At 40.4% G+C, this 23,762-nt stretch overlaps 1 protein-coding gene across 1 annotated transcript in view; it reads left to right on the forward strand.

Moving 5' to 3' along the window:
• LOC124616101 (UDP-glucosyltransferase 2-like) overlaps nt 1-23,762 on the forward strand; it is a 111,651-nt gene that overhangs the window by 55,362 nt on the left and 32,527 nt on the right. The window contains exon 5 of the mRNA XM_047144361.1: nt 2,016-2,336. Within this exon, the coding sequence (XP_047000317.1) occupies nt 2,016-2,336 (321 nt within the window). The remainder of the gene's footprint in view (nt 1-2,015; nt 2,337-23,762) is intronic.

Genomic DNA, 23,762 nt, shown 5'->3' on the forward strand with positions numbered 1-23,762 from the left:
ACTCCCGACACTATTCTTCCTGTGTAAGAGTTTAAGAGTACGTTCACAGCACAGTTTAAACTCCAACTGATGGGTTTATTTTTGATGAACAGGCGCACACGGTCAACAAACTGAAACTTCGTGTTACTCAGAGACTTTTTGTTTAGATAATGTATGACAGCTTTAGTTTTGAAAGCAACATCATCTGTGCAGACTGGTTTGCATTGTTTGCAAAATCGTGATGTTTCCAAATGTCCTCATACCAATCAAGAGACATTACCAGTGCAAGGTAACGAACAGCTACATCTGGCTCTGAAGACCAATTCCTTGTGAATGATGGCAGAATGTGATACGCCATAACAAGATTCATTCAAAGATAAACTTACATGTCGGCTTCGTCAGTCGTGAACACGGTTTCTTTTTGTGCAGCACATAAGATTATCTTAGAAATTGTCACATGAATCACAAGCATTTTGATGTTCGCTACAGAAGAGTAAATGTCTGTTGGCATTAGCACCTTTCCACTATATTCAATGTCGAACAAAAGGAGTTTGCGGAAATCATTCACCTCTTTCTAGATGCCATTGCGAAGTTGAAATATTCTAGTCTGTTTGCATTCTGGAAGTTTAGGGAATTCAAGTATACCATTATTATTATCCAGAACTTTACTCTGATCTCCTACAGCATTTTCTTCCTGCCTTCCTTTACATCTATAAGCTGTGATCATTTTTTTTTCTTTTTGAGTCTGGAGAAGCAATATTTCAGTATTATCTGCCAAAAAGTTTTGCTCAACAGTGGCTTGTTGTCCCTCTCTGCGTTCTTACTTTTGAAATAGTGGATTGGGCTGGCTACTCTGCTTTCTTTATGGTGCTGCACTGTAAGTCTTTTCCGGTTCTTCTATCGCAACATTTCTATTACCACTTTGGGCATTCTAGGAATATGATATCTACTTCATCTAAAAGAAGGTTGTCTACATCATCACTGTCATTTTCATAGACTACTAGAAGAATTTCTTTAGAGTTGAGAAAGAACTTCCATTTCCTGTAAGATATGACGAAAGTGGTGTTTCATATTCTAAAAGTATTATGATGCTCAAATTAACAATAATTTGAATGAGGATATTTCTTTATTCGTTTACCTTGAGTTCTAGTTTAAAAGAAATGAAAATATAAACAGTTAACATTTTATAAAGACTATGGACTCTCTTTTTCGCCAGATCGAGGCCATTGTAAATCTTAGAGGGTTACATACTGTTAGCGTGTTGTGTGTTGGGGGTGTGATGGAGGGGTGGCTAGTTTTAGGTCTAGTGTGCTTACAATTCCCCACTTTTGTCAGCACCATTATCGATTCTTTGCAGTTATTACTTCGGCGTATGTAATGTATGCCAGTAACATTAAAGTTTATGATTGAGAAAGTAGTTCATGTCTATTAAAAGTATTTATGTTGGCAGCATCCTATCCAGTCAACGCAAAACCAATTAAAACAGTTTGTGTTTTGTAGTCTGCTACCAGATAGTTCCCAATGTTAGTGGCGCAGTGGTTAGCACACTGGACTCGCATTCGGGAGGACGACGGTTCAATCCCATCTCCGGCCATCCTGATTTAGGTTTTCCGTGATTTCCCTAAATCGCTTCAGGCAAATGCCGGGATGGTTCCTTTGAAAGGGCACAGCCGATTTCCTTCCCCATCCTTCCCTCACCCGAGCTTGCGCTCCGTCTCTAATGACCTCGTTGTCGACGGGACGTTAAACACTAATATCCTCCTCCTCCTCCTCCCAATGTTACCCAGCAAAATAGTGTTTATAAATCAGTTAGGTTTTACTAACTGAAAAAATCTGTCTAGGAGAAAAATCTTCTGAATCATGCCATAAAATTCTGTAAAGGACTCTTGTTACAGCTGTATGGGTATTTAGGTATTGTTATGAACAACAATCACAGTTAAACCTAGCTTTAAAATGTTGGCATTTGAATGAATGTTGCTCAATAGTAAATGTCAGAAAAGATGCTGGTGGCATTACTGGGTAGCTATGTGTTGCAGATGGGCACCCCTGACCATCCAGCCTACATGGAGAACTTCTTCCTGCCGCTGGTGGCACCGCTGGGTTTCTGGGAAAGGACGGCCAACACAGCGTTCTACCTGCTGTCGAGACTGGGCAACTGGTGGCTGTCGGAGCGAGAGATCGACGCTGTGGAGCGGGCTGAGCTGGGCAGCGGGGCGCCGCCCACCAGCCAGCTGGTCCACAGCACCAGCCTGCTGCTGCTCAACAGCCACTCCAGCGCCAACCAGCCCGTGCCGCTCATGCCTGGCGTGGTCGAGGTTGGGGGTCTCCACATACAACGGCCTAAGCCCCTGCCAAAGGTCTGTGCCACTGTCTCACCTCCGGAGTAACAGGCTATTGTGCCACTCAATACATGTGAGATTTGTTTTATCCATTTCCCTAATCCTATCGCTTCCCTCTTATCCTCTTTATTTCATCATGATTGGTACCTCCACTACCATCGAATGGTGGCTTACACATATTGAGGCCCATTCTTCTTTCACCATACCATTAATTACAGCTTTTAGCAGTCTCATATCTTAAAAGATGGAACAAAGAAAGATAAATATACACTTACAGTATTTTTAATTTTAGAGAAAATGTTTGATTGGAGTATTGTCTTTTAATTTATGAAAGTAGTAGGTTTAAACTACAGACAGTGAAAGGTTATTCAGAACAGACTGCAACTAAAGGAATCATATGACATGATAGAGGAGTTGCAGTTATGAAGGAAGTGAGACGGATTGTAGCCTATCACTGATATTATCCAAAATTTATATTGAGGTACCAGTAAAGGAAACATAGGAAAAAGTAAAGAAAACAAATAAAACGCTTTTGAATGAGAATTTTAGTGTATGTTAACAAATAAAATATTTAAGATTGCCGCTAACATACTGTACATACAATTTTTGTTTAAAATTGTGTATTTAGGAGAAAGAATACATATGGGACAAATAATTTGTATAATGTTTAAACGTGCTGCTATAGTAGCTAAACTAGACATCGAGAAAGAAAAGGAAATGACACTTATTTTTCAGCACAGTATTTTACTTTCTCACAATCGGCATTAACAGAAAACCTGTATGCTGTTGTTTACAAAATATACTGCTGTCTGAACGTTCATCAGACTATCATGTAAAAATGTGAAGTAAGTTGGTCAGAAAATTTGCATACTGTTGCCAACAGTTTTTCTCTGTTAACAGATGTTATATATACACATACACACACATATATATTTCAAAAATTGGAAGTAAGTAGGTTTCTCCTTTGTATATTATGTAAAGGTTTATACACTATATACATACTTCACGAATAAACAGCCTATATCAGTCCAAACGTTTAATAGAGTATCAAGTAAAAATCTGAAGTAAATCCGTCCAGAACTGTTGAAGAGTTTCGGTAACAACGTTAGAGGTGGCAAAGAACTAGCAAGAAGATTAAAAATGGGTGTGTATAGGAAGGAGATTATAAGATAAGCGCCAATATGAGTAAAAAGTGGGTAATGGCATGTAGACGAATTGAATCATGTGATGCCGATAAGATTGTACTGAAAAACGAAACACTTAAAATTGTCAGTGTGTTTAACTATTTGGGCAGCAAAATAAGTGACAATAGCTGATGTGGAGAGAGTACAAAAACAGCGTAGCAGTAGCAAGAATAGCTTTTCTGGTAAAGAGAAATTTCTGACATGAAGTATAAACTTCATTGTTAGGAAGTATTTTCTAAAAATAATTGTATTCAATGTAGCCTTCTACACAAGTAAAATATGGATGATAAAGAGAAGAAATAAGAAGAGAATAGAAGGTTCGGAAAAATTGGTGTTGTAGAAGACTGTTGAAGATTAGATTGGTAGATCGAATAACCCAATAACTGGGGTAAATAGAAACTGATAGCACAACTTGACTAAATGAAGCGTTTGGATGATAGGACATATCAGTATGATGGCTGTGCAGGTATGAGTCCAATAATTTCTGACCCCCTCTCCCACCTATTACCCTTTACGTCAACCCCTTCCTTCTCTCCATACCCTGCGGACAAAGCTGTGCATATAAATGGTCAGGTGGTTTCCTATTGGCTATAGGGCAGATAAGAAGTTTATTTAGGATCCTTATCGCCATAATTTATTACGTAATTAACAAACCCAGCAACGCTTCACAATCGCCATATGTACATGTGAGTCTGATGTAAGTCCTAATGTCTTTCTACACCCTCTGTCCGTCTCCTCCTCCCCCTAGCTCTGTCCACATACTCCTTCATTTTGTATCTCTCCACCTCCCACTTCTCTCCACCTCCTCCAGAATCTTTCTATCCATTTCATCCATCCCCTCTCTACGCCCATTCTCCCCTTCCCTCCCTGGCCTTCTCTACTTCTCCCCCCCCTCTCCCCGCACCACCTTGTTTATTATTATTGCCAACGAAACCTCGACTGGGAACTGAAGTAGCTTAAATTGAATGGATGAACTGGTTGAGATCATTAATATATGGAGTATGAGAGACCTCTCCTGCTGCTGGGTTTGTGAGCATATTAGCATTAATGACATTATTTCGCATAGTTTCGATCTACAAGTAGGTTAAATTAAACTTTCCTTTTTTCCGTTAAAACAGACTGCGAGGAAGAATACAAAACAGTAGATAGGTCTGTATACAAATTTTGTTTAAAATTGCACAGAAGTAGATAGAATATACATGGGAGAAACAATTTGCCTAATGTTTAAATGTGCTGCTGTCGTCGTTAAAACGTACTGTAAGGAAGAAAACAAAATCGAACGATTTTTACAGTACAGCATAACACAGTGTTTTACTTTCTCACAGTCGGTTTTAACAGAAAACCTGTACGTTGTTGTTTAGTAAGACATACAGCTGTCTGATTGTTTATTAGATTATCACCCAAAAATTTGAAGGATGTCGATCAAGAATTTTCGAGGTTTTCGATCACAGTTTCTCTGTATTAATATGTTATATACATTTAAATAAGTAATATATGTAGGCAGGCAGTGCTGCACACACGCACTGCGAGAGCTGTGCCAGTAACCAAGCCGCCCGTCTCAGTGCCAACCACACCACGCTGCTGCCGGGCTGTAGCCACCATTCCATACAGCACCCGAATTCCGGGACGCGCTTCTGGCCTCCATACACGAAAGACTATCTCAAAGGCTATGGACAAGCACAGGTCGCGAGCGATGAATATTAACTGTACATTTCTCGCCAGAAAATTACTTCTAAATATTCAATTTTCCGATTCTTCATTATGTCTGAAGTTCAGTTCACGTTTGGCGCGTTTCTTAGGTCGTACACTAGCACATGTGGAATATTGGAAGCATACAGGAGCAGCTATGGCTTGCGAGTCGTGCCATCAACGTGGGGAATCTACAAGGTAGTGAAACAATCGCAGGCAGTCATGTACAGCAATATGTATGCTACAGCGTTGTTCTGCGATCCGTCTTGTCTTGCTATAGCGCCCGTGGAAATAAAGTGGATGGCTGTTCTGTCTACACTTTACTAAATTCTGAACGGTCTATACCAGTTGTCACAAGCTTAGGCAGAACACCGACTGGTAGTTAGGATCAATGTCATCTCTTTTTTTCACACAGATTCAGACATCTGTCAGATGTATTTTTTTTCCATCTACCAGCTGAGTTAGTATGGGTACAGTTTACGTTTGACAACTGGAATAAATTAATGACTTGCTCGTTTTACTAACCTCCTGACTCAGATAATACAGTTGCTGAACAGTTCAAAGGAAAACTTGTATTTCTTGTCAAATAGGTATCCCACCCATACAAACGTAGTTGGTTGTGACTTCAATCTGCCCTCGATAAGTTGGCGAAAAAACTTGTTTAAAGTCGGCGGTAGGCATGAAACGTCTTCCAAAATCGTAGTGAACATCTTCTCAGAAAATTGTTTTGAATAATTAGTTCAGGAGCTCAACCATAGTGTAAATCGTTGCCAAAACATACGTGTGCTGTTAGCAATGAATAATCATGACCAGACAGGGGGCATCATGACAGACACGGGGATTGTCGGCCGCAAGGTTGCTGTACCTCGACTGACTACCGTAACATCCGAAACCACCAAAAATAAACGCGAAAAATTTGCACTTGAAAAAGCAAATGAAAATTCTTTTGATACCTCCCTTAGAGACAGTCTCCCCTTCTTCCAGTCTACGTAAGGGTTTACATTTAAAGAAATAATATCGAAGGCAATCGAGAGATACTTAACAAATAAATTAAAAATAAATGATACTAGTCCGCCATGGTACACAAAACAGTTCAGAAGAGTGTTGCAGAAGCAACGAGAAAAGCATGCCAATTTTAAAATAACATAAAATTCACAATAACGGCGAAGTTTTACTGAAGTACCAAATTTAGTGCAAACTTCAGCGCGAGGTGCTTGTAATAATTCCCACAATGAAGCTCTGTCTTGAAATCTGGCAAAAAACCGAACGAGATGTTGCATGGAAACGCAATCAATACCTTCACTGCGGGACGACAATGGTGATGCTGTTCACGACAGTGCCATTAAAGTAGAGTCACTGAACACGGTTTTTGAAAATTCCTTCACAAAAAGGACGAAGTCAGTATCCACAATTCGAATCAAGAACAACATAAGTAGCTCAAAAATAACTTTCAAGGCAAGGCCTCAGTTCCAGAATGTACACCAGGAAGGTTCCTTTCAGAGAATGCTGATTCAATAGCTCCATACTTAGTAATCAAGACTGGAAAGTTGCAGAAGTCAGGGCAGTACACAAGAAAGGAGATAGGAGTAATCCGCTGAACTATTGATATATATTACTAACGTCGATTTGTGGTAGGATTTTGGAAAATATACTGTGCTCGAACATTATGAATCACATAGAAGAAAACGATTCGTTGACAAATATCCAACACTGATTCAAAAATATCGTTGTTGTGAATCACAACTAGGTCTTCACCCTCACAAAGTAATGAGTGCTAACGACAGTGGAGGTCAAATTGAGCCCATATGTTTAGATTTCCTGGAGGCTTTTGACATCGTTCGTCACAAGTGACTTCTAATTAAACTGCGTGCTTGTTGAGTATCGTCTCAGTCGCGCGACTGGATTCGTGATTTCCTGTAAGAAAAGCCACAGTAGGTAATAACTGACAGAAAGCCATCGAGTAAAACAGAAGTAATATCTGGCTTTCCCCACGAAAGTGTTATAGGACCTCTGTTGTTCTTGGTCTACATAAACGATTTAGGAGGCAATCTGAGCAGCCTTGTTAGATTGTTTGCAGGCGATGCTGTCATTTATCGTCTTGTCACGTCATCAGATGATCAAAAGCAGTTGCAAAATGATATAGACAAGATATCTGTATGGTGGACAAGTCACAGAGGACTCTGAATAATGCAAATTGTGAAGCCATCCAAACGAGTACTAAAAGGAGTCCGCAACATTTCAGCTACACGATAAATCATACAGATTTCTGCGCTGCAAACTCAACAAATTATTTACGGACTATAATTACCAAGGCCTTAAACTGAAACGATCACATAGATCAGTGCTTCCCAACCTTTTCAGCTGGCGGACCGCTTCTTCAGTCGAAAATCCATGGCGGACCCTAGTCAGTCAAGAGCACAGTAACTTTTAATTTCAGAGCGAAACTCATGGGAACTGAAAGCTTCTTAATGCCAGTATCATGTTCCCAATGATACCCCCACCCTCTCGAAGTATCAATAGTCTTTGGTTTAGAGATGAATGAAAACAACTTGAAATTAACGATCCAATTTGAATTCCCACTGTATCCAGCCACTTACTAGTGGATTTCCTCCCTTTGTTCAACACACTATAGCCTGATTAAAATTACTTGGTAATTGACATTTCACACGTTGGAGCTGCCTTCCTCCAAGAGCAATCAACGTCACATCCAAACTGTCCGCTGTTGACAAGCTGCCGCCTGTGGTCTGTTCACTTCCACTGTTTGTGCTTAGCTACTGTTGTGCAAGGAGCATGCATATTTCGTAACAGTCGTGTGTGTGTGTGTGTGTGTGTGTGTGTGTGTGTGTGTGTGTGTGTGTGGTTTTTCGTGAAATCCCAAGAAAAATGTTCAAATATAAAGTCTATGGGACTTAACCGCTGAGGTCATCAGTCCCTAGTCTTACACACTATTAACCTAAGTTTAACTTCCGATAAGGACAACACACACGCACACACACACACACACACACACACACATACACACACACACACGCACACACGTGCCCGAGGGAGGACTATAACCTCCGGCGGGAGCGGCCGCACAATCCACGACGACATGGCGCCCTAGACTGCGCGGCCATTCCGCGCGGCTGTAAAGAAAAGAGGCAGACCCATGATTCGGGATACAAACACATTACGAAAGAAAAGAGGCCTAGGAATTACCTTTAAAGGGCTATTGTGACATCCGTTGTGCAATGTGTGGAAATACATTCACTCAGTTTACATGCGTTTCCAAAACCGGATTTCGTAAGCCGATGTCCCAAGTTCCGCTTTTGGTTGGTTAGGCAAACACTTCAGAATCGATTCTGGAAATCTGCTTTTATAAAGCCGTTTTCCTGTTCCACAATCGATTTTCGTGCCCATGTAAACAGCTCGGAAAGTCTAGTTATTTTTCTGTCTTTGCGTATCTACTGAACGGCAGCTGTCAGTCCATAGCCGGCAGCTAGCAGGCGGCGTTGCAACAGTGTACTGTCAGTTGGTAGCTGGCAACTGGCAGGCGGCGTGGCAACAGTTTAGCCACAGGTGACAACTTTAACTACTACTTGGACACTATATCGTGGCAGTCAGCCTCGACTGCCAACAAATTAGGAAAACAGACTCTCTTATTTCTATATAAGAAGACAAAGCATTTCACAGAATGTAAGAACTTTTTTTTCAAAGGAAACAATTCTGGCAGAGGAGGTTTACCTTTCACAAGGTGGCACGTGAAAGTCCTCATTTGTTTACGCTCGCAGCCAGTTGCCATAATATAGGGTCAGAGTATTAGCAAGTAATTGTAATTGAAGTATGGGCAGGCCAATTTTTAACTGAGAGGACGGAATATATTATAAAGAAAGGAAATTAGCTTTAGAGATCATTTTAATTTTCGTAACAAAAATATCAGTGCCAACAGAATTCAATTAATAATTATTTTGTAAATGACAGAAGACTGAAACAAAATTCCCACAGAGTTATAGTTCAGGTACGTTCACTGAGCGTCTACAAAGAAAAATGCTTTCTTCTTTTCTATACATGAGTCTTTAGGAATAATAATGGAAACCTAATGTGATGTTTGAGGGTGCTTCTGCTGACACAGTTTTGAAAAGTTGGGTTCAACTCTTGACAACTGGTGACGGACGTCTGGTTCCGCATTTAGACAGCTTCGGTACTTAGTTTTGTGGGCAGCATAGATCGAGAATCCAGATTCACACATGCATGTTGTGGCAAACGGAAGAAATACACGTTTTGCCTTTTCAACAAGGGGGTAGTGTTTCTTGTTATCCAAACGGATCCAAAAGTGTGAGTAACCGTCAATGTCAAAAGTTGATTTCAAGGTAGGGTCTGTGACAAATGAATGGGTTGACCACCCATTCGTATTTCTGCAGCTTCGCATCTTCAGCTGTTGGGAAATAATGCCACAACAATGACATCAAGCTTCGGAGATGTTCCAGGATTTGATGAAACAAATTCTTCCCAAGCGCCAATGTTTTGTTTTTCAAAAACTCATTGAGGAGAGGAAAACACATGACGCCCCCCTCCCCCCCCCCCCTCCTCCTCGAAACTCTCTGCCCAAAAATTGATTTTCCTCTTGAATTCTCGAACTTTGCCGATAGCAGTGACCTTTGTTTCACTTTGCCCTTGGAGTGAAATATTCATTTCGTTCATTTTGGAGAAAATATCTGACAAATAGGCAAGTATGCACTGCCAATTTTCGTCATTAATAAGGTCTGCTAATTTGGTGTTATGCTCCAAAAGGAAAACTAAGACTTCCAATCTTAATTCGTACAACCGAGAGAGTACATTCCCACGTGAGAGCCATCTCACTTCTGTGTGGAGAAGCAGGGAACGATGAAGGCTTCCCATATCTTCACACAGTATTGTGAAAAGTCTTGACTTCAACGGCCTTGATTTTATGTAGTTAATGATTTGAATGGATTCGTGTAAAACTTTCTTGGACGAAACAGGCATTTGTTTCGTAGCTAAAGCGTATCTGTGGAGAGCACAATGACAACTGCTGCGGTTCTTGGCGTTTTCTTTTATTTTTGTTATTGCTCCGACTGCAGGACCCGTCATAGCTTTTGCACTATCTGTGCACACATCTATGCAATTAGACCCTGAAACTTTGTTAGTCCTTAAAAAAATCATCCAATAGACGGAATATTTCAGCATCTGCTGTGTTGGCAGGTAGTGGTCTGCACAGTAGGAGGTCCTCCTCAAAACATCCAGAATATTCATAACGGACAAAAGCGAATAAAATCGCTAATCCTGCAACATCAGTGGATTCATCCATCTGCATAGAAAATGAACTGTGTTGGATGCAAGAAACAAGAGTGTCTTTCACATCATTTGACATGTCAACAATGCGTCTCTTGACAGTACTGTTTGATAACGGCACCGAAGACACAAGCTTTACTGCCTTTTCGTCTAGCATGCAAGAAGCAATATCATTAACACACGACTTTATGAGATTTTCTGCAATGGTATGAGCTTTGCCTGTTTTTGCCACTCGATAACTAACCAAGAAAGAAGCTTTTAATGAATTTTCATTAATTGTTTTTGCATGAGTTTTCATTTAACGCTAAGAAGCATCTAGTTCAGCACTCTTCCTTTTGAAAAACTCGATGTCTTTAGCGTGGAAATCCGGGTGAGTACCTTCAAAATGACGGCGCCATTTAACTGAAACCATTGAACTGTTCGGAAGGACTCGTGCACAAATCACACACTGAGCTTTACCCTCCTTTGTGTCCATAAAGCCCATTTCTAAATAGCTTTTGTTGTATTTACGCTTCTTGGTTATTCCACTTCCACAGGACGTTGCAGCCAATGGAGTACTTGCAGCGTTTTCACATAAGAAATCCGGCTTCTTGTGATTGTTCTTCCTTTGGTCGTCCTCCCTTCTCATTCATTTCATCTGGAAACTTCCCTAGTTGTGAAGGCGATGGAGAAACTGCACCCTCTTCAATGATCCTGACTTCAGCCACCGATCAATCGTAGAAGTAATAAACTGGTCAAAAATTGACTCATGAAGTAGGTAGTGTACTGACAAAGCAAGTTTAGCATTAATGATGCCTGGGGCCGCATGCGTGCCAGCGAGCGCTGTGATTGGTTGACAAAGCTCGCTCCGCGCGTGCGTTAAAAGGTTTCAGCGCACCTAGCGCCAGGAGCCGGCGCACGAACGACCCCTGTATTGTTGCGAAACAATCTATCAGAGAAGCCGCATTCTCCGCCACTAAACAGTGTATGCGTTCTCACTTACGAACCGTAAAGGCTGCTTGGGAATATGACCTGAATTAAAAGTAGACATCTTTTTCACACAAAAAAATAGTGATGAATTTGATTTTCACATTTTTATTCAATAATTTTACTCATTATTTTATACGATTTGGTGAAAGGTGGCCGCGGACCCCCTACAAAGAGCCGGCGGACCCCTAAGGGGTCCGCGGACCACACGTTGGGAAGCTCTGACACAGATAATGCTATGGGGAAAGCAATCCAAACACAGCGATTTATTCGCAAAACACTTAGAAAATGTAACAGGTCTATTAAAGAGACTGCTTATACCACATTTGTCCGCCCTCTTCGGGGGTGTTGCTGTACGGTAGGGAATCCACATCAGATAGAATTGACGGAACACATCGAAAATGTTTGAGAAAGGGAAGCTCGTTTTATATTATGGCTAAATAAGGGAGAGAGTACCACGGATATGATACCTGAATTAGGGTAACAGGCATTAAAACGAAGATATTAAGCTCTGTGGCTGTACCTTCTCGTGAAATTTCAATCATTCTACGCAGAGTGTGAAAATATTTTTTAGCATCCATCTACATAGGGAGAAACGATCATCACAATAAAATAAGAGAAATCGCAGCTCGCAGGGAAAGATCTAAGTGTTAGTTTTCTCGTGCGCTGTTTGAGAGTGAAACGGTAGAGATGTAGCTTAAAAGTGGCTCGATGAACCCTCAGCCAGGCACTCAATTGTGAATTGTAGATTAATCATGTGGTTGTAGATGTAGTTGACTGATGGTTCCTCAGAGAATGATACGTCCAATACACTCAGCAACCTTACCAAACCCGCACTTGTGCTCCTTCTGCTGTGTAGAACAGACAACTTCGTATACTCAGTGAAGCTTTTGTTAGGCGATACCATTGTCTGTATGCAGACTGAGAATGAGATGCATAACAACTGCTTATCACCTTAAGGTGAGTTATGGGGAGTAGGTCGGTACCCCCAACATTTAACGCTCATCCCTCCTTCATCTCAGAAAGGCGCGGGGAATGAAAGATTTTCGGTAAGCTCTAATTTCTCGGATTTTGAGTGATCTATGTCCAGAACATACTCTCTCGGATTTTCAACGGTTAACCTCTCCGTGATGCACATCGACTCCCTTGCAGCGTTTACCATTGGAGCTGTTTAATATCTCTGTGACACTATCACCCCAAACTGAACGATCGCATGCTTGGTACTGTGTCGTGGATCTAGTGTACTTACTCTATAAGTGCGGCCTAGTAAGCATCTGATATTGATGAGCAATACTAAAAAGTCGATAAAAATATTTTGTAAGCCACTTCTTTCGTGGATGAATTTCCTCAAGATTGTGGCACCAGATCTTTGCTGATATCTGTTTTTTCCTACGTTTTGGTTTATGTGGTCATTCCACTTTAGGTCACTTCATATGGTTACTTCCACTTATTTTTACAGTGAGATCGCACAGAACTGCATTTCTCGGTCTCCTTATGTACAATAGGTACACTACAGTGAGTTACATTCGGTGTCAACCCGCAGTCCGTGCAGGGAAACGTTTGTTTTGCTAGGTTTGATAGTATTAACTTATAATTTAAATCTACATCACGATGCACACGTAAAATGTATGTTCTCGACTGCTGATATGTATCTAATTTTTTCCTGTAAACTGTCCATCTTATCCTCTTGTTATCTCTGTTTCTTCTTGCAATTATTCAAGCCGACAGTGTTCGGGAATTTTAATTTTATCTTTTATTTCCTACACTACGTTGTTGTTTAAGCATGCAACATTCTCTTGGGTGTACGTTGGCAACTCTCCTACTTCACATTTCTGTGTAATTTCCATATACAACGTTAAGTTTACGACTTCTACAAATGGACTATCATTAAATGTATTCATTCCCTCAGTTATACGTTCCACAAACGAATTTCCTATTGCTAGATGCACAACATCCAGTCTACCACATTTAGAGACAATGTAGCCAGCCGTATAGACAGTTGTTTCTCCCTCGCTGTATTTGCGATTTTAACAGGAAAGGAAATGACTATTAGTTGTACAGGGTACTCTTTGACACACAACATACGATTCCCTGAGGAGTGTGAAGGTGGATACTGTTGTGAATTGGCAGGAGCCAATTCACGGAGTTTGAGGAAGCCGAAAGGCACGCGTTTAAGCTCACGCAAACTGGCGTGAGGTCTGGAACAGGACAATTTAATTAATATAGCCAATAAGGTACGTTGCTGCTGGAATACTTAACTTTAATCCATAATTGGTGTACATCGCTCTTGACGGTACATAATTACAATCTCAATATAAACGGGTAATGGCGCCTTGCTAGGTCGTAGCAAATGAAGGCTACGCTAACTATCGTCTCGGCAAATGAGAGCGTATTTGTCAGTGTAGCACCGCTAGCAAAGTCTGCTGTACAACTGGGGCGAGTGCTAGGATGTCTCTCTAGACCTGCCGTGTTGCGGCGCTCGGTCTGCAATCACTGACAGTGGCGACACGCGGGTCCGACGTATACTAACGGACCGCGGGCGATTTAAAGGCTACCACCTAGCAAGTGTGGTGTCTGGCGGTGACACCACAGATACAGATGCTGTTAAGCAGAATCAGATAGGAATGGAGGTTTATAAATAGATTTTTCGTGTATCCTTTAACATAAACGTCATCGAATTCATTATTTAACTACATAAACCGCTTTCCATTCCTATTTACTGTAAATACAGATATCTCGTGTTCCCCAGTTGTGTCTAAATTTCTTCATGTAGGGTACTCAAAGTAATTTGTAGCCCTTGCTCGCACATTTGCAGTGACCTGCCTTTTATCTAATAGTGGATTATTTCTTTCCTTCATGGCTGTCTTTAACATATACTCCAGTTTTCGTTTTTTGACTTGACCTGCTTTTTTCTAGTTTTCGTTTCCATACACATGATACACGAACTGTACTCTAGGGAATAATTTATTTGGTTGGTAACGGGTTTTAATCCGTTCAGTATGTTGCTACTGTTTCTTAATGCGCTTGGAGTGACATTATTCATGGACACTAGACCTAATTCGGTAACATACATATTTCACAATACTGTGGAGAAAAGTACCCTAGGTTGAGATACATATGTTTCTTGAACTTGAGTGTAACACTAATGTATAATTGTCTTTTTCAGAGTCTGTATTAACGATCTCCGTTTAGTTTACAGGTAAATAATTAAAACTATAGGCAGACGGAACATATCGGTATTTATAATCTTTTCTCGATCTTGATTGTCCAGAAACTTCACTCGCACACCAGCCAACTTCTGTGTGCTCTTATTGCCCCCGTAGACAAGTTGCTTAACACTACTTAATACAACGCAGTATGTGTTTTGTAAGCTATGTGCTAATTTACACAACGTAGAAGTCACTGGAATACAGTACAATAGAGGGTACTACAAAGACTGCTTGTTAACATTTGATACACTTATGTATTTTTCCACATAATTCACTTCACAGTCATAAATAAGCTTCTGTCTGGTAATAGCACGCACTTTAGCTAGGGAAGATGACAAATACTTTCATATCAGAACACTCTATAAGGTAGTTGAAGTGGTTACTGATAACTTTGTTCACTCCTGGGTCTGCGACATGGTACATAAAGTTGTTATACATATGTACTTTATAATTGGAGCATATTCACGTCGAACAGTTTATTTCATCTTTCTTATCGGTGTTTTGTGTGGCTATCTTTTGGGTAGTCTTCTGGCACACAGAAATCGTGAGTTGATATTAGATTGCCACACAAATCCATTTCCTTAAAAATCCAATTATAAGATATTGCGTTATATTCAGGTCCATTAGGTACACGATTCTCTTACAATATTTCTGTCTTTTGATCTGTTAGAACATCTGCTTCAATGCTGGCCAATTTGATGTTATACGGTGTAGCGACACGATTATTATATTTCCTCGTAATGGTTTCTAGTGCTTCCTTGCCAATTTGTTCCAGTGCGCCACTTTATGTCATATTACTGGTCCCATGCAGAAGAAATTGTGGTTTTGCCTTGACACCCTATCTCACCGATATGCACTTGGAGTATTTGCCACATATATAACTGTTAAACACACCACAAATATCCTTCTTTAAGATTAAACAGCTTCCCTTCTTTAATTGTTCTTGACAGTGCACGTGATCATATATTTTAACCTCCATAATGTTGTCACACAGCAGTTCTGTAATGGATGGAGACGTATTTAAATTTTACTTGCTAAGAAGCGTACTATTTTCTGTGTAGTTTATGTAACCAGCGACTGTACGAAGATTGTTCAGGTTCTCTAATTATAGACACAAACCAAAGCTTACGTCACTTGGTCTTACCTAATTCTCTAATACCTGAGGGATGCTTCGCACTATAGACAGAAATGTGTTGAACTTCCTGTTAGCACAAATGAGTGAACAGTTGTGGCTATCGTAGTTTATGATACAATGTAAACATGAACTTCCAGACACATGAATATGTCACCAGTTCCAGTGTAGCTCATACGTTTAGAGCATGGATTCTGTCGTGTAATTCCATAAAGCTGGAAAGTCGTAAATGCGTAGGCAACAATTAAAAAAAAATTCATTTTTATGTGAACCTTGGTATTTACACAATCTTAAAATTTTCCTTAAGTGGATGTTTTAGAGTACAGCATAATAGTATGCATACAAAACACGTAAAGGTTGTTTATCATAATACACGAGTGTGTCTATAGGTTACTGATTTAGAAAAGGAAAACGTGTATTTTAGCCTTGTACCAAAGAAAAATGTGTTGTTTTCACATCTAAATTGTCTGTATTATTTTGTCAAAAACACCCGCCTTCTGCTCAAACCGGTATCAAAGTCGCCCCCACGTTACATTGAGCCAAACACTAGAGTAACGTCTGACATTAACACTCGAGCGGGCGCGCCTGTGTATAAAGTGAGCCAACCACAAATATCTCTGTCTTCTACCATTCTATTATTGTTTTTGAATTGTGAATTCATAACTATTTCTTCATTACTGCTTCAGCTAACACGGTGGTAATTTGTGTTGTCATATGTCGAAGTCAGCAGCAGTAATATAAAATAAACAGCGAGCTAGGAGAGAAAAAATAAGCTGTTGTTTGGGATCTGATGCAACTGTGTTGTTAAAGCTTCTAGTGGCTCTTTTGCAGCAGAGTCTTATAATTAAAGTCTATTTTACTATTTTCATTTATTTATTGAAATTTTCCTCTATACAAAAGTTTTTCTCCAACACAGCAAATACCCGAAAATTATTACGTTTAATACACGATATCTTAACTTATCTCCTCAGGAGATATATCTCCCTCCATGTGTTTCGATCTTGCATATTTTCTTCCTCTGCACTAGGTATTCTCATTGTTAAACGCACATTTTGGAGCCAGGTGGTCATAACGTGACCTCTTCACGTCTTTCCCTCCGGTTTCCATTCCAGGATTATTTTCGGTATTCTGGGTCCTCCATTCTTTTTACATGCGCGCACCGTAGCAACTTCCTTCTTTCCATCGTGTCATATATTCTTTCTCTTACTTCCATTCTCTTCATTATTTCGCCGTTATTAATTTCTTTTCTAGAAATTCTTGCTGATCTTCTCGAGAAATGTATTTCTACTGCTTGTAGCCTTTTTACATGTTCCAGATTAGTAATGCAAGTCTCCACTCCACAAACAATTATGTTCTTTAGTATCGATTTAAATATGATTCTTTTAGTTCGGTTTATTATATTTCTGCTCCATAAGACTGAATTGAGCAACCAAATGACCTTTCTTCCACTGCTAATTCTTTTATTAATTTCTACCTCTGATTTTCTCTCCAGCTCTAAAATGGATCCCAAATAACAGAAAGAATTGTCCTTCTTAATTTTCTTTCCCTCTATGTATAAGTCATCTGGATCATTAGTGACGTATTCGGGTTTCTGATAATTAATCTTCAATCCCCAGTTTCTGTAGTCCATTGCTAACTGGCTACATATATAATTTGCATGCTCCCTGTCTTGTGCTATAGCTACTTGATCATCGTTGAGACGATTCCCTGACAACCATCGCCTTTTCGCTGTATGTTCGGCCCTTTTCTCGTCTGCGTGAACAGGACGTTTACATGCAAGACTTCTAAATCGTCGCAAAACACGAACAGGCGAAGCTGCCGAGGTCGCCGTGCTCGATGCCCCAGCCGTGTATCCTCGAGTCAGCTCACGGCGAACTCAACGTGAAGTTGATGTCTCGAAAACATGTGCACATCGCGTTCTGAAACGTCATAAATTCCATCCTTACAATGTTCATTTGCACGAAGAACTTCATGGAAATGACTTCAAGAATACGGTTCAATTTTGTCAGTGGGCTTGGGAACAAATTCCGACTCATCCTAATTTCTTCTCAGATGTTCTTTTTACAGATAAGGCTTCAGTCTCCACCAAAGGAACTGTCAATAAGAGAAATATGGGTCCACTAACATTTGGCGACGGCTCCGACAGGTAGAGGATCAACGTCCATGGGACGTTAATGTTTGGCGCGGAATAATCGGAGATACCACTATCGTACGTTTCTTTGTGAGTAGCAAACAAAATTTCAGACAGTATGACCAATTTTTAAGACACACTCTTCCTGTTCCCCTCGACGCCGTAGCTCTTAATCAGAGGATAGAGGATAGTCATATGGTATTAGCATGATGGATGTGCTGCACATAACCCCTTACGAGCACGACAAATTCTGGACCTTAAATACCCTGGTGTGTGAATTGGACGTGGTGGGCTTGCCCGATCTCCGGATCTTACACCGTTCGATTCACCGTTGGATTTTTTTTTCTGTGGGGAGTAGTCAAGAATGCTGTCTACCAAAAATGTTCCAACAACACCAGAGAACATGCAGCAAGGCATTACTGAAGCTTGTACAGGTGTCACGGAGGAAGAAGTAGCCTGACGTAGGGCGTCCGTCATTCACGGACTGACCCTATGTATGAAAGCCAAAGGTCACCAGTTTGGGGCATGTGATGTAAATGCTCTGTTTTTCATGTAGTGGTAGTATCTCAGTAAAAGGTACTATAAAGGGTCACATTTCTTCTGCATTGTCATAAGTACTGTAATACGGTACTATAAAGTAACAAGATTAAGTTACTGTACGGTGCAGTACTGTTGCATTCAGTGTTTATTGGCAACATGTTAAATGTTCAGACGCGCCTCGAGATGTTAATTTATTTAGTTAATGAAATGCACTGAAGTGATATTTAAACTAGAGAAGTTGTGTATTATTTATCATTTCCATAGGTACTAGTTTCGCGGACAAAATATCAGCCGCGCGGGATTAGCCGAGCAGACTAAGGCGCTGCAGTCGTGGACTCTGCAGTTGGTCCCGTTGGAGGTTCGAGTCCTACCTCGGACATGGGTGTGTGTGTTTGTCCTTAGGATAATTTAGGTTAAGTAGTGTGTAAGCTTAGGGACTGATGACCTTTGCAGTTAAGTCCCATAAGATTTCACAAACATTTGAACATTTTTGAACAAAATATCAGAGTGTGACACATTTCTGAATAGCTCTTGGAGAAGGTGAGTGTATTCTTGAATAAAATGTGAAAAATTTAAACTGTATGCTAGTAAATCCTACATCTGTGAGGATAAATAAAACGTGCACTGACGAACGAAAACATTATGACCACTGCCCCCCGCGACGTTAGACGCCGCGTGGTGGCGTTGGGGGCGCTTGACGACGAAACAAAAGTATGTAAGTGTAGGGGACAAGGGCAGGGGATCACCCTAGCGAGGATACGGGCTCCAGATGTGGAAACCCATTGAGATAAGGGCAGATTATTATTATTAGAGACTGTAAACGAGTATCTCGAAAACGGCGTAGCTGGTAAAATATTTACGCGTTGCTGTCGTGAGCACCTATGGAAAGAGGTAGAAGGACACTGAAACTAATACTTGACACTAAGTGGTTGGACGTCTACAACTCTTCATTATGTGGAATATATGCAATGCCACCCATGTCAACAGTATTTAGTTTAATTTTCAGGAAGAGATTGGTTTAGACCTCATGTCAGTCTGTGTTAGCGCTCGTAAAAGCGTAAAAGTGTAGGGCAAACTTTGGAATATGTCTTAGCAAGGCAGTTTGACCACCAATAGGAAATGCTTTCTATTAACGACGATTATTCACTGTAGTAGCAAAAAACAATCGAGTAGAGATCACAATGACAATACTTGCAGTTCCATAATCTTCTAAATGTAATTGAAGTTGCACTGTATTGCGTGCACTGTTACGTGGGTATCCCAGAGTTACGGAGTGGGGGCGAGGAGTCCAACTATGACGAGCAACCTACGTATTGCTACCCAGAAAACCAAATACGCATATTTTATTGTGTATATTTATTAAATTATTAGTACTGATGTATGAGATACAACTTCCAAGCCCGAGAAACACGTGGAAGAACATAATAATGCTACCAAAGCATGAGGGGTCGCCATAATATATTGCATCGTTTGACGTAGAACTAAATTAAGACGTCTGTATCGATAAAATAACAGGCATAATCTAGTCTTAGGCCCTCAGTACACAGAATATGCACTCTCTGTAGTAGGAAACGGCTCAGAAAGTATTTTTTTTAATATGTGCACACACGAGCAATGTTTTTGAATAATCGATTTCCACATTAAATAATTAAAATTCTAGACAGATAGGAAGTATTTTACACATGCCAGACCCAATTAGTAGAAGATCCGTATAAAAATCTGGGTAAAGGCTTAAAACCCGTTCGGTTATGACTTCTAAAATATGTTTGTAATTACTCTATTTTATGTGCATGCTGTGATGTGGACACCCTAGAGGTCATGGAGAGGATTGATGTCATTTTTCTTTCTGTATACATGACGTTACTGATGGAGCAAATTCACTTTCAAGGCACCCGTACCATTTTGTAAAAGATGAGTAATTGTTTATTTAAACGGTAATAACGCACGACAGCATAATGTAAACCAGAGGATGGACACAGGAGGCCGCAGGCAGGCAGATGTAGCTGTCTGGACGACCCACACTAGGCTACCGCACATCGCCGTAGCGAGGAGATACGAAGAAGAATCAGCGCTGATGGCTTCTTAGGCGACCCATCGCTAATGTACATTCACTCCCCACCAAAACACTCCAATATACATATGTCGAAATCTGTAAATTTTCCACAGCTCATACCACCAGAAAGAACAATCGAACATATTGGTTTAAAAATTGGACAAATGCCAAGACGTAGTGTCTGGAGCTAATGTAAGTGATATAGATAAAAATTATGTCATCCGTATTTTCAACACAGCACCTTTTTATCCTCTATCACCAAACTCCGTCGTTAATTTCTAGCCCTATCGCATTACATTTGTGAGACCATGTCTTAAGACTTCTGTCTACACAGATTTTAAATAATGTTAGTTACATGGGGAAGCCTTGTAACAGACTCTTGCCCGTTCTAAATTTCTGTGAAAGTATGCTACCAATTTTCATTTGACGTATGTTATCTTTATACATTTCTTGTATTATTTTTATGTTCGCGGTATGTAATGTTTTCCAAAGTAGTTTTCTCAGGACAGTATCATAGGCCTTTTCTAAATCTATGAAAATGAATCCTATGTTTTTTGATTTTTTCTCTACGTTTCTCTAAGATCTGTCGTAATATGAAAATATTGATCTACCACTTGTGAAGCCACTTTGTTCTTCCAGGGCTTTAAATTTATTTCCAGCTTATTTTTACTTATTTCCTCAAAAAAAATTTTTCGCCACCCATGAACCATGGACCTTGCCGTTAATGGGGAGGCTTGCGTGCCTCAGCGATACAGATGGCCGTACCGTAGGTGCAACCACAACGGAGGGGTATCTGTTGAGAGGCCAGACAAACATGTGGTTCCTGAAGAGGGGCATCAGCTTTTTCAGTAGTTGCAGGGGCAACAGTCTGGATGATTGACTGATCTGGCCTTGTAAGATTAACCAAAACGGCCTTGCTGTGCCGGTATTGCGAACGGCTGAAAGCAAGGGGAAACTACAGCCGTATTTTTTCCCGAGGACATGCAGCTTTACTGTATGATTAAATGATGATGGCGTCCTCTTGGGTAAAATATTCCGGAGGTAAAATAGTCCCCCATTCGGATCTCCGGGCCGGGACTACTCAGGAGGACGTCGTTATCAGGAGAAAGAAAACTGGCGTTCTATGGATCGGAGCGTGGAATGTCAGATCCCTTAATCGGGCAGGTAGGTTAGAAAATTTAAAAAGGGAAATGGATAGGTTAAAGTTAGATATAGTGGGAATTAGTGAAGTTCGGTGGCAGGAGGAACAAGACTTTTGGTCTGGTGATTACAGGGTTATAAATACAAAATCAAATAGGGGTAATGCAGGAGTAGGTTTAATAATGAATAAAAAAATAGGAGTCCGGGTTAGCTACTACAAACAGCATAGTGAACGAATTATTGTGGCCAAGTAGGACACGAAACCCACGCCCACTACAGTGGTACAAGTTTATATGCCAACTAGCTCTGCAGATGATGAAGAAATAGATGAAATGTATGACGAGATAAAAGAAATTATTCAGGTAGTGAAGGGAGACGAAAATTTAATAGTCATGGGTGACTGGAATTCGTCAGTAGGAAAAGGGAGAGAAGGAAACATAGTAGGTGAATATGGATTGGGAGGAAGAAATGAAAGAGGAAGCCGCCTTGTAGAATTTTGCACAGAGCATAACTTAATCATAACTAACACTTGGTTCAAGAATCATAAAAGAAGGTTGTATACCTGGAAGAATCCTGGAGATACTAAAAGGTATCAGATAGATTATATAATGGTAAGACAGAGATTTAGGAACCAGGTTTTAAATAGTAAGACATTTGCAGGGGCAGATGTGGACTCTGACCACAATCTATTGGTTATGAACTGCAGATTGAAACTGAAGAAACTGCAAAACGGTGGGAATTTAAGGAGATGGGACCTGGATAAACTGAAAGAACCAGAGGTTGTAGAGAGTTTCAGGAAGAGCATAAGGGAACAATTGACAGGAATGGGGGAAAGAAATACAGTAGAAGAAGAATGGGTAGCTCTGAGGGATGGAGTAGTGAAGGCAGCAGACGATCAAGTAGGTAAAAAGACGAGGGCTAATAGAAATCCTTGGGTAACCGAAGAAATATTGAATTTAATTGATGAAAGGAGAAAATATAAAAATGTAGTAAATGAAGCAGGCAAAAAGGAATACAGACGTCTCAAAAATGAGATCGACAGGAAGAGCAAAATGGCTAAGCAGGAATGGCTAGAGGACAAATGTAAGGATGTAGAGGCTTGTCTCACTAGGGGTAAGATAGATACTGCCTACAGGAAAATTAAAGAGACCTTTGGAGAGAAGAGAACCACTTTTATGAATATCAAGAGCTCAGATGGCAACCCAGTTCTAAGCAAAGAAGGAAGGCAGAAAGGTGGAAGGCGTCTATAGAGGGTTTATACAAGGGCAATGTACTTGAGGACAATATTATGTAAATGGAAGAGGATGTAGATGAAGAAGAAATGGGAGATACGATACTGCGTGAAGAGTTTGACAGAGCACTGAAAGACCTGTGTCGAAACAAGGCCCCAGGAGTAGACAACACTCCATTAGAACTACTGAAGGCCTTCGGAGAGCCAGTCCTGACAAAACTCTACCATCTGGTGAGCAAGATGTATGAGACAGGCGAAATACCCACAGACTTCAAGAAGAATATAATAATTCCAATCCAAAAGAAAGCATGTGTTGACAGATGTGAAAATTACCGAACTATCAGTTTAATAAGTCACAGCTGCAAAATACTAACAGGAATTCTTAACAGACGAATGGAAAAACTGTTAGAAGCCAACCTCGGGGAAGATTAGTTTGGATTCCGTAGAAATATTGGAACACATGAGGCAGTACTGATCTTACGACGTATCTTAGAAGAAAGATTAAGGAAAGGCAAACCTACGTATCTAGCATTTGTAGACTTAGAGAAAGCTTTTGACAATGTTGACTGGAATACTCTCAAATTCTGAAGGTGGCAGTGGCAAAATACGGGGAGCGAAAGGCAGTTTTCAATTTGTACAGGAACCAGATGGCAGTTATAAGAGTCGAGGGGCATGAAAGGGAAGCAGTGGTTGGGAAAGGAGTGAGACAGGGTTGTAGCCTCTCCCTGATGTTATTCAATCTGTATATTGAGCAAGCAGTAAAGGAAACAAAAGAAAAATTCGGAGTAGGTATTAAAATTCATGGAGAAGAAGTAAAAACTTTGAGTTTCGCCGATGACATTGTAATTCTGTCAGATACAGCAAAGGACATGGAAGA

This window comes from Schistocerca americana, chromosome 5 (genome assembly GCF_021461395.2).
Source record: "Schistocerca americana isolate TAMUIC-IGC-003095 chromosome 5, iqSchAmer2.1, whole genome shotgun sequence".
Taxonomy (NCBI): domain Eukaryota; kingdom Metazoa; phylum Arthropoda; class Insecta; order Orthoptera; family Acrididae; genus Schistocerca; species Schistocerca americana.